This window comes from Limulus polyphemus, unplaced genomic scaffold (assembly GCF_000517525.1).
Source record: "Limulus polyphemus unplaced genomic scaffold, Limulus_polyphemus-2.1.2 Scaffold4715, whole genome shotgun sequence".
In the NCBI taxonomy this organism is placed as follows: domain Eukaryota; kingdom Metazoa; phylum Arthropoda; class Merostomata; order Xiphosura; family Limulidae; genus Limulus; species Limulus polyphemus.
Window position 1 is genome coordinate 70,037 of NW_013670325.1, and position 12,433 is coordinate 82,469.

General features: G+C 30.6%; 1 protein-coding gene across 3 annotated transcripts; it reads left to right on the forward strand.

Moving 5' to 3' along the window:
- The first annotated feature begins 926 nt into the window (after nt 1-926).
- On the forward strand, nt 927-12,246 carry LOC106471588 (RING finger protein 113A-like). 3 transcript variants are annotated; one of them, XR_002613288.1, is made up of 9 exons: nt 927-1,053; nt 3,164-3,237; nt 4,140-4,235; nt 4,564-4,671; nt 6,185-6,294; nt 7,498-7,604; nt 9,186-9,369; nt 11,150-11,414; nt 12,049-12,246. XR_002613288.1 is itself a non-coding variant. In XM_013932200.2 (9 exons), exons 1-9 carry the CDS (start codon nt 942-944, stop codon nt 12,120-12,122), a joined length of 972 nt encoding a protein of 323 aa, XP_013787654.1. In that variant the 5' UTR covers nt 927-941; the 3' UTR covers nt 12,123-12,246. The 3 variants fall into 3 exon arrangements, 2 of the variants coding, with proteins under 2 accessions (XP_013787654.1, XP_013787655.1); XM_013932200.2 differs by having other exon boundaries at nt 11,150-11,256; XM_013932201.2 differs by having other exon boundaries at nt 981-1,182; nt 11,150-11,256.
- Nucleotides 12,247-12,433: the final 187 nt, after the last annotated feature.

Consider the following 12,433-nt stretch of genomic DNA (forward strand, 5'->3'; position numbering starts at 1 on the left):
GACGTGTTACTAGCGTCACGTGACCCCCGCGGTCGTAACAAAACTTTAATACCTTTTTATTGAAAACTCCAATATAACCTTGGAGCATAACATTACAAAAACAAACACAAACTAAAAAATCGTAGTTGTAGCCTTTAATAATAAATAATCGTATTGTTTGTACATCTGTTAGAAGTACAATTTACAAGCATTTCAGTTGAGAAAGAATTATTGATCTTTAAAAAAAAAACATTTAAGATTGTAATGGAGACTAGATACTTCCACGCCTAGTTAAAAAAAAAATCATTAGCAATAGGTTCACATAAAACAAAATGTTTATTTAACATTTTGTAACTTTAGGTGGATAAAACGGCTCCAGTCCCCCAGTGGATCAGCGGTAAGCTTACGGACTTATAACGCTGCAATCCGGGGCTCGATTCTGCGTGGTGGACAGAATACAGATAATCTAATGTGTAGCTTTGCGCTAAAATAGACAAACATACACCGACCCTAAACAACTTTTATAAAATTATAATTTGTTTTAAAACATCATTAGTATATTGTATTCAAATCTTTCACTAAATATACAAATAAAAACAAATCTCAATATTATTACAAACAAATATAATTACTAACATAATGAAACAACATGAATCACATAAATTTCACTATAGTAGTTACTGGTTAAATGAAAATACGGCTTGATCAAAACAAAAAGGTCCACGTATACAAACACACATATCCGAATCACTTTGGATTATGCGCTTTGGTTGTAAGCGAAATGTCATATTTACATCACTATACAATAAACAAAATATAATTTAGTTGCTATAAAACAAACTTTTTTCCTGGAAACTTGTATTGACTAATAAAGTTATTATGCACATAAAAGATGGTATTATATTAAAAAAACACGATTTTAACAAAGTTTTGATTTAAGCGATAGAGGGAGAACTACAAATATGGCGGAAAGAGAAGAGATCGCTTCATTTAGTAAATGTAAATTTACTGTTAAACGAAGTAATAGAATGAGACAGAATGCTCGGAAGAGAAATAAAAGTGATGAAGAAAAGAGTATGTTGTAGTTGATATATAGATTTATTTTAATAGTAATCTGAAGTTATGCTACAGTTCAACTTCAGTTTCAGGGCATTCATTAATGTAACGACTAACATTGTAACAATGAAAACACAGACATTAGTGGTATGTATTACTCTTGATCTGATAACTAATCTGTGTAGACTGTGGGCCCTATCTCAAGTCTAAAACAGTTAAGTTGCACTCCAGACAACGAATAACTACAATTTCATAATGCATTTATAATAAGTTATAGAGTCTTTTAGTGTTACGTTAATTATAATGTAGGTAGAACATTTTTGTATGTTAAACTTAAAAGTCACGCAAATTGGCAAAGTTCGTTTTATTATTTTTGATTAACTCATCTTACTGTTAGTGTCATTTTGGAAGAATTTTCAATTCTGAGTATCTTTAGTAACTGTAGAAACTCTAACACCACACTTTTGAGTTATATTACGTTTTTCAATATTTATTTTTATGTCTAAATTTATTCTAACAAGATAAGTGAATTATTTAAAATTATGTCATAAGTTATGTAATGCATGTTATTGGTGACAAGAAAATTCAGTAATGTCATCCCATTTTTAATAATGAAATGTAGATGTGATCATATAATTGCATAACTGCCATAAGCCTGGTAAGCATGCTACCAATGAAGCATGTCATCAAATTTAGGCATTTAGGCCATTTAATAGCACCAGAAATGTGTAATTCTGGCCTCTCTCTCTTTATATGTACATATTTTTTTTCTAATTGCAAGTAATACAATTCTTTGCCAAATATTTTTAATTTGATACTTGAGATGTGTTTAAATTTAAATTATTTTCTGGGAGGTAGAAGTTCTGGCTGGTTTAGTAATAGAAACCCCCATTTTGTTTAGTACATATGTATAAGTGTGTGTAGTGTTTAGTAATTTATAATTTTGTCAAGTTTAATTTGTTCACACGCACGTATATATATCTAAATGGTTTTAAAACTTTACAGGGTAAAAGTGGCAATATGGTAAAATATGTTTCCATTTATTTGTTGTAATTAAAGTAAGTTTTGATAACAGAAGAAAATATATACAGCAGCAGTGATGTGGTTAAAATTTGTTTAGTTACTTAATGATAGTTAGAGTTTGTCCATATTCCAAGATAGTTAGAGTTTGTCTATATTCCAAGATAGTTAGAGTTTGTCCATATTCCAAGATAGTTAGAGTTTGTCTATATTCCAAGATAGTTAGAGTTTATCCATATTCCAAGATAGTTAGTTTATCCATATTCCAAGATAGTTAGAGTTTATCCATATTCCAAGATAGTTAGTTTATCCATATTCCAAGATAGTTAGTTTGTAGACAAACTAACTATCTTGGAATAAGGACAAACTAACTATCTTGGAATAAGGATATTCCAAGATAGTTAGAGTTTGTCCATATTCCAAGATAGTTAGAGTTTGTCCATATTCCAAGATAGTTAGAGTTTGTCCATATTCCAAGATAGTTAGTTTGTCCTTATTCCAGGATAGTTAGTTTGTCTATATTCCAAGATAGTTAGAGTTTATCCATATTCCAAGATAGTTAGAGTTTGTCCTTATTCCAAGAAAGTTAGAGTTTGTCCATATTCCAAGATAGTTAGTTTGTCCATATTCCAACTGGGACATTTTATTGTAGAAATTTCTTTGGTAGTTAGGTTTTACTATCATTATCTGGTTTTTATTTCTAGTTGAATCTTAATTGGGACTTTTTAATATGGGGTGTTACAAACAATCACATTTAAAAACATTAATGCTGATAACAATTTTTACTGGTTGTGTCATTAAATCTTTAGATTGTATTTTACTAAGTAAATAATGTTATTACATAATTTATATGTACAATGTGTGAATATATATATATATCTGTGGAAAACATTGATGTATGTTAGTGTTTGTCTTGCTACTATGGCCTTTTGTAGCTTACAAAATGTTAAAAAGTACCTGTACACAGAAACCAGAAAGCCCTTGACACATATCTGAAAAGCATGTTTAACTGATCTTGAGTTGAGAGAATTTGTTTGCTATTATGGTAACAATTTTTGTACCTGTTATTAAGTGGGTTAACATGATTATTATTTTAATTTATTTTTAGGTAGCAGTGAAGATGAGACAACTATTGTGAAGAAAGAAAAAAAGAATGAATCAGTTAATCCTATGATTCAAGGAGTGAGTTTGGGAAAGTCTAATTAACAAACTTTACAGGGACAAATAGATTGTAGGGCGGTTGGATGGGCAAAAGCAGACGGTTGCTATTAACGGATTCCAATCAAACTAAATCCTTGTTACTAATTGAGGAGCTCAGGATTTAATTCTTTAGCCTCAGTCTTTTGCTGATGAAATTAAACTCTGGAGTATTTTTAGTTGTATTGAGGATGTTGTGTTTATACAGAATAATTTGGTAAATTATCTTTAATTATAGTAAGTGCAAGGTAATGTGTTTGGATCAGCCATTTACATGCCTGAAGAAAAGGAAGAAAAGCATAGAGAAAAATAAGTCACTCAAGCAGTGTTCTGTTACTGGTAGTAACAGTAATAGAATTTTCAGGTGTATTTATAGGCTTACTGATTATGAGTCAAAAGGGATGATTATCTATTTATACAACTCATTATTTAGGCCTGACTGGGAATACTGTTTATAGTTTTGGTTTCCTAATCTAAGAAGGGATTCTTATTGGAAAGAGTTAAGAAGAGGGTTAAGAGGATCATTATTAGTCTTAGGACATACATAGTAATACTGGTAGCATAATTTAACATCATAGGATTCTTAATGAAATTAAAATGACTACTAAAATTCAATCATTATATTATTGTAGATATATTTATGGTATTGTTCGTATTTATTAGGAAACTTGAACACTAAAAATACAGTAACTTTTGTGTACAAAGGTTGTTAATACTACAATGATCCATTGAATGTAAAAAGATTTTTTAAACATCATTTTGAAATGTTTTTTAACAGATCTCACATTGGTCACAGAATACCAATAAATGAAACATTTATAGTCTTTTCTGCTGTTTCTGTTAAAATACAATATAAGTTATGGATTTCTTTATTTATGATGTTTCAGACTAAGCCCACAGAAAAGAAAAAAATTAAAGTTGGAAGCGATAGTGAAGAAGAAAAAAATGACTTCAGTGTGACATACAGGTCTAGGAGAATCGCAGTATGTTTTCAATTTCAGGAATTTTATGTCTAAAATTTTTTAGCCGAGTAAGGCAGAGTTTTTCTACAGTGAAGGTAGCCCATGTAAAATAATTTACAATTTTAAACTCCCAGCATGAACAGTTTCAATTTAAGTGTTGTACATATACGAACCTGTGTAGTTTGGGAAAGTTTACTAAAATGTGACCTGCAGTTAACAATGTGTTAAATAGGTTCTAAAGATTAGAAAATATAATAAAAAAATCTGTGTTTGTTTGGGTTTTGAGTTTTAATGTGTTATATATTATTCTTATACGAGATGTAAGATTTATGACAAAATTACTTTGAAGGCAAGTGAAGGTCCCGCTGATATGGGTGCAACAGCTGTTGTTCAAGTAGATACCGAGAGGGAAAAAGATGCACAAGCCATATTTGAACGATCTCAAAAAGTTAATGAGGTGAGACTACCAATGTGTGGATCACAGTGAAATGTTTAAATTTATTGCATCAGTATTTTGGTTTAATGAACTTTTTATATTTATATTTTACTACATGTCGATGTTTTATAAGAATCTGAGTGGTTAAAAATTTTTTAAATAGAATTGTTTTGTTTTATTCTTTATCTGCAGAAGCGCCACAGGCTATATGGAAGTTCCTATTGTGCTAATTTATAGTAGATTAGGTAAATATATTTATTTGTATCCCCCAATTTCCAATCTCAATTTGTGAGATATGGCAATAAAGTCTGTCTGTAGCCATCTATGTTTCATACCATAACTAGCATTTTAAACAGCAGATTTTAATCAAGCATTACAAATCATTTCCTTTGAGGATGTGGAAGAACTGTTTATTTGGAGGTTAAAGGTCAAATATACCAAATACAAATTAATGTATTAACTAAATGTGCATGGAGTTGGCCCGTTGAACCAACCCCGTATTGGGAAAGGAATATTAACTATAATTTCGAATTTACCATTTGCATTGACACAAAATGTCGCCAGATTTTAGTAAAATGTACAAGTCTGTACAAGTATTGTTTGTAGTAATATTGATATATTTTAAAGCCAAGTGTCGGATGGTCAGTCAGTTGGTCAAGCTTGATTTCTCAGAATTTCATGAGTTACACGAGTCCATTTCCACTTTTTCTCCTATAATACTTCCTTTTTTGATTTCCCGTTCCCATTTTTAGTTGAATTCAATCGCTAACATACTCGTAAATAGCTCCTAAATTTCGGCACTTTTTCTGCTACATATAAACCTGTCAAGGAGGGAGTTCCCAGGATCAGATCAGGCAAGGTGTTATGTGTGTGACACCACATCATTATGACATCAAGCTTGGTTGGATCTGAATAGGAAAGACAGGAAGAATTTTGTGAAAAATAAGTAAAAAATTTGTGCAAATCTGTGCTTGGGAATTATTACGAAAAAGGCCTTTGTTAAAACAGACTGAAGATACAAATTATCTGTAGGGAAGATATATATGCAATCACATGGTCATCGGATGTTTTAATCTTCTACACAAAGACACCAATATGTAGCATGTTTACACTCTTTAGGTAAAGTAGATATTGCTCATGATAGGTTTTGGTTTCCCGAAACTAGAAGGTCCTTTATTTTTCTTATGTCTGTTTATGGGTGGCAAAGTTGCAAATGCGTATTGGAGTGTTCAAATTTGATACGCTTTTGTTTCCTGTTATTTTTGATGAGTTTTTATACTAGCTTAATAATATCTGCTGTCAATATTCTTAAGAAAGTATAATGTTCAAAGTAGCCAGCATTTATTAAACATTAGTTGTATTTTTAACGTGTAGTACATTTTAAAATGCTTGTTGCTGGGAAAGATTTATGTATGTAAATCAAGAATCACTGGTGCTTGCCGTTTAAAGGACTTTTAATGGTTCAGTAACACAAATTTTTGTGGCATAGTACATGATAATAAATAATACTTTGGGTACTTCTCTCTACTTAAAGGAACTGAAAGAAACTGGTGATGATAAGAAGTACCATGGTATAAACAACTACATACAGTATATTAAAAAAAAAGACACAGCTCAAGGAAATGCTTCCAGTGGAATGGTTAGGTAAGCTTTTCCTTTTATGGATGTGCTTAATCTCCAAGTCAGACCTTTGATAATTTGCTAAAATTCTAAAGAAGTTCCATTTCATGCAGAGCTTCTGTCTTGATTTTCTTTAATTGATGACTTGGCAATTTATTTGTGATACAATGAAGGTAAAAACAGACACCAACTGTTTTACAAAGATAGCAGAATTTTATTGAAGTATTAGACATTAGCATGATTATATTTTTATGATATACTTCTCTTGTTATGTTTTAGTACCAAATTAATATAGTTACATCTCTACCGAGCTTGTGGGTAATTTTGGTTGTTGTCTGACTTTCCATAATATCTTACAGTATATTTATCCAACTTACCTTAACATGTCTTTTATTAATATATTATCAAGCTAAATATTAATCTCTTTACATATTCCCATGCTTTAATTCTATCTTATGATAGCTGTATATTAATCCCTTTCCATATTATAAAGTATGGTTTCATTTTAATCATAGTAGAAACTTTATTATTTTTACTGTTTTTCAACACTAAGAACATCTTAATATAACACCATGTTATATATACGTGTATATAAATGCACAACTAGAAGGTCAGTATAATAAATACATATCAATGTATAATGTTATGAGATTTAAGCTATTTAGTCTAAACATTTGTGTTTTAATCTGCAGTCATTCTAGAACGAAAAAGGCATAATTGATATTTATTTCCTAATATTTTCTTGTGGTTACAAGATCGGTGAAATTGACTGAACTTGTACAGATATTCGTTAGCGAAAATAAAAGTTTTTTCTTAAGAAACATTTGATAACTATCTGGACTTCATAAAGTATTTTGCATGTGAAATTTGAAACTTTTCTGATGCATAAAAGTATTTTAATCTTAAAATGAAAATTACTTTGCATGTTGGATAGGGAACATGTGAAAAGAAAAAAGGCACGAGAAAAACATTGCTTTACAAACCTTAAGACTTAATAAAAAAAATCTGATATTTTGCATATGTAATGTTTACTGATAATCTGCCAAATTTTGTGAAAGTACGCTTAATAATTTAATTGTTATAGCACGAAAACTATAACAAGCACGAGACAGTTACGAGGTCAGTCCCAGGGACCGGGTCTGTGCTGAAAGAGTTAAAGTTTTTGGCTTTTGTACTTTTACTTGTAACACTCTTGAGGTTGTACTTGACCTCAGTTGACTATTTCAGAAAGGGACCTATTCGGGCACCAGACAACTTGAGAGCAACTGTTCGGTGGGACTACCAGCCTGACATCTGTAAAGATTACAAAGAAACTGGATTTTGTGGATTTGGAGGCAAGTTGACTTGTATTGTTTAAACAAAACTAGTTATTGCTAGAAACGTGATTTCCTATGTTTTAATAACAGGAGTATTGCCAGGAACACATGTACCTTGTGTTTAAAGACGTGTCATCTGTTGAAATGTGATTTCCTGTTTTAATAACAGGAGTATTACCAGGAACACATGTACCTTGTGTTTAAAGGAGTGTCATCTGTTGAAACATGATTTCTTATGTTTTAACAGGAGTATTGCCAGGAACACATGTACCTTGTGTTTAAAGGAGTGTCATCTGTTGAAACAAGATTTCTTATGTTTTAATAACAGGAGTAGTGCCAGGAACACATGTACCTTGGGTTTAAAGGAGTGTCATCTGTTGAAACGTGATTTCCTATGTTTTAATAACAGGAGTATTGCCAGGAACACATGTACCTTGTGTTTAAAGAAGTGTCATCTGTTGTGTATTTACTTTTTGTGTAACTTAGGATTTGTTTTACTTAGTTTGGTGTTTTATATTTATTAAATGTTAATATACTCTGTAGATGTTTTTATTTAATTTTAAGGTAAAGCCTGTTCTCTTGCATTAAAATAGCTATCACTGTAGCTCTAATGCTTTTATAAGCACCGTCAAAAATCACAAATGATAGGTTTACTAAGTTAAGGTATTAAATATTGATAATAGAAATCTAATCTTACAAAAATTGTAATTTTTTGGCATCTAGGTTTTAAAAGACCTGATATACTTGCACAATCGGCACCAAAAGAAATTTAACGGGATAGATATTTAAAAATAAATCTTGTTTTGTTTTCCCCCTTTGAATTTACAGTGTTTCTTAAGAAAATTTGTATTGTATTTCTCAGGTATATCTATCTTTGTCTACTTGGTTTTTGAACTCTTTCTGCACATGTAACAAATCATTTGAATATTTGCATGTAGGGTCTTGACCCTCTCAGATTATAAACAAAGAAAACATTTAATGAAAGACTCTTGGGGGGAGGGTGTTGCCCCATAAATGGTATTAACACCTGTTTTCTAGATTTTGGAAATTTCTAAATTTAACCCTTCACTGTAGAGGTCAAAGGAGTTTTGGAGGCTCTCACTCTTAGGACTGAAGTCGGAGGTTTATATGGCAATTGGAATGATTGTGTGTAAAACATCATAATTTAAAATAAATAAATATATTTAAATTTTCAATATTGTTATACTAGAACTTTCTTGTATGAGATCAAGAATATTTGGGGCTGTCAAAGTTGTCTGTACAGATTTACTTGAAAATTGACATGAACACGTTGATAAAACATGGTGTTGTTACATGTGATTTGTAATAATTTAATGGCTTTAAGAGACAGTAAAAGTGTTTTTCTTTGTTTATTAAAGAATGTGTCATTAATGCTGTTAAAGTTGTCTGTACAGATTTACTTGAAAATTGACATGAACACGTTGATAAAACATGGTGTTGTTACATGTGATTTGTAATAATTTAATGGCTTTAAGAGACAGTAAAAGTGTTTTTTTTTGTTTATTAAAGAATGTGTCATTAATGCTGTTAAAGTAAGTATGAAGTAATGCATTGTAATTGAAGAGATAATTTCCACAGACAGTTGTAAGTTCATGCACGACCGTTCTGACTACAAGCACGGCTGGCAGATAGAACTAGAGATGGCTAGCCACACTTATGGTGAGGAGGATTCCACTCGCTATGAAATAAGCTCTGATGAAGAAAGCCTTCCTTTCAAGTGTTTCATTTGTCGTGAGTCCTTCAAAGATCCAGTGGTAACAAAGTAAGTGAAGGAACTTGTATGCAGCCACAACTGGCCTAATACGAGCAGAATAAACACTAATTAAATTACTAATTTGTACTTTCTATGCACATTTGTTTTTAATTGTTGTCAATCTACAAGTTATTCTATGAAAATGTAAATTATAGTCCACGAATTAGTTCATTAGGGTTCTGTTCACGTTGCCTTTGTTGGTAAGTCAAAGCTTTAAACTAAACTCAATTAATGTGAAAGCAATACATGCATTGTTAAATTTTGTAACAAAAAAAATTTCAGAAACTACTTGCTCATTAGGCTTAACGTTATGTAAATTTTTTGTTAATTTGATATTGTATTGATTTATATTGTAAGTCAACTCTGTATGTAGTATGTTATTATTATTTATGTAAATCTGTATTTCAGGTATTACCTAAGAGGCTATATATATATTGTGTTTTTTTTAATTATTCCAAAGTAGTTTCTGAAATAAATTTCGTATTTAAGTAATAAAATAACGTCATTATTTTTCACTGCTGCAAAACCAAACAGAAAAAAAAAATTCATACACACTTCCAAAACAAGCACCAGAACAGGAGCGTTAATCACAACAAATAATATCACTTGATGATAGTCTGGATATGTGATGTTAGAGGAGATTTAGTCAAATGTACGACGATAACATAATCTCTCAAATCTGATAAGACATAAATCTCATCTTTCTTTATTCTTGTTTTCAGTTTTAATTTGTATTTGAATATGAACTTTAACACAGAACATAATTTCATAACATCCAGTTGTGATTGTTTTGTCATTTTCCAGAATAGTGGAAAATGTATTTAAATATGTTTTAAATGTGATTTAAAGAGCATTTGTTGAGTTACATAACCAGTTTTAGTTTCTGCGTATCTCTAAGTGCCTAAACATTGTCTTCAAGAAACAGCATTTATATTGAGATAAAAAAATGACTTTTATTGTGTATTCAGAACTATAAATTAATCGTAGAATTGCTACCTGGAAACTAACACAGTCTCCAATTCAAAGTATCTTAAACTTTGCATAAAGAATAAAATCAAATCTAGATACATCCTGTGTCATGTTGATTGTAAGTTTGGTGTACTGTCTACGAACCCATTCATTACTTATAGTTCATTCTTTAATCATGCCTCAAAGTTAATAGCTTTTCTTTTAATATGTGTCACCGTATAGTTATAAATCATATTACATCAAGTATTATTTATTGGCACTTGTGTATAATGTTCAAATAATAAATAACACACAATACTAAAATAGATACACAATTAACAACAGTTTCAAGACATAATAATGTCTTCGCTATACCTATTTAACAAGAAAAAAGTATAAATAGGACACGATTACGGCTTGCAACTCACTCCAGAAGAGGGCGTTACAATGTCGAATCATGTAGGGTCAACTTTTTAGTGGTCATAGATTGTTCTCAATTAAAATGTTTTTAATTTTGTACCTATTTTAATGTTGTGTTATTTATTATTCTAACATTATACAACATTCATTTTGTACAAAATGTGGCTTTTTTTAAAGTTCTTTAAAAAGACAAATTATTATGTTCTTAATATAAGACATTGAAAGTTATAATGTTTTATGTATTTTATCATATGTAACACCCATCAGATGTCTAAGTTATAACGATTCACATGTTTTTGTCTTATTACTGAGTGTTGGTATTATCATCTGTAACACCCATCAGATGTTTAAGTTATAACGATTCACATGTTTTTGTCTTATTACTGAGTGTTGGTATTATCATCTGTAACTCAAATTTCAGGTGCAAGCATTACTTCTGTGAAAAATGTGCATTACGTCACTATCAGAAGTCCAAAAGATGTTTTGTGTGTGGAGTCCAGACAATGGGTGTCTTTAATCCAGCTAAAGGTTAGATAGAAAGCTTGTCTTGTAATATTTTATTTTGTGTGTGGAGTCCAGACAATGGGTGTCTTTAATCCAGCTAAAGGTTAGACAGAAAGCTTGTCTTGTAATATTTTATTTTGTGTGTGGAGTCCAGACAATGGGTGTCTTTAATCCAGCCAAAGGTTAGATAGAAAGCTTGTCTTGTAATATTTTATTTTGTGTGTGAAGTCCAGACAATGAGTGTCTTTAATCCAGCTAAAGGTTAGATAGAAAGCTTGTCTTGTAAGATTTTATTTTCTCTGTATTTCAAGGATCTGTCTTTGATGTTGATAATTTTAGTTGTTTATCAAGTTGAAATTGAAAAACCTTATACTTGTTGATATAAACTGTTTTAAATGTTAAAAGAAACATTATTTGCTACTGACATCGTGCAAATTTTTTAATTAATAGTTTATTTTACAAGAGGCTGTGGATGCCCTTAGTGATTAGTGTGCTTGCACTGTCAGTCCGTGGGCTCATGGTTCTTGGTTGATGCAAAATTGGCTCTGCACTTTGAAGGTGTGTGGGTGCATCATAAGCATGACAATCAACTTCCACTATTTGATTAGATTAGCTCAACAAAATTGATCCCTGGGAATAATTTCAAAAACTAATAATACTAACTAATAAGAATGTGTTTGATAAACTTTTAGAAGTTGTATTTAAGGATTTCAAAACTTAATGTAGAATTACTATATCTGTTAAATCCTACTAGTAAAACATAAGTTTAGAAATCAGTTCGTAAGTGTGTCAGTATATTAATTGTTGTTTTTATAGAAATTTCAGCACGTTTAAGTTCACAGAAGGATGAAATCAAACAACTGCCAGTAGAAGACGAAGATTCAGATTAAAACGATTTTATTATCTCTGTAAATATATGTGCATAGTCCTGTAGAACTGAAGATAAAAATAATTACGTTCTTCAGCATGCTGTAGTTTAACCTTTGTTGATAATAAATATGAAGTCCTTGTATTTTTTCGTGTGTGAACAACTGTTATTCATACTTGAGTAATTTGTTCACATAAACATCGGTGAAGTTTCCATTTAAACAGTTGTTCAGTTCATTGTAAAGAACCGTTTAATTTATCTCTTTAAACAGCTCAGTTCATTGGTCATTGTAAAGAACTGTTTAATTTATCTCTTTAAACAGCTCAGTTCATT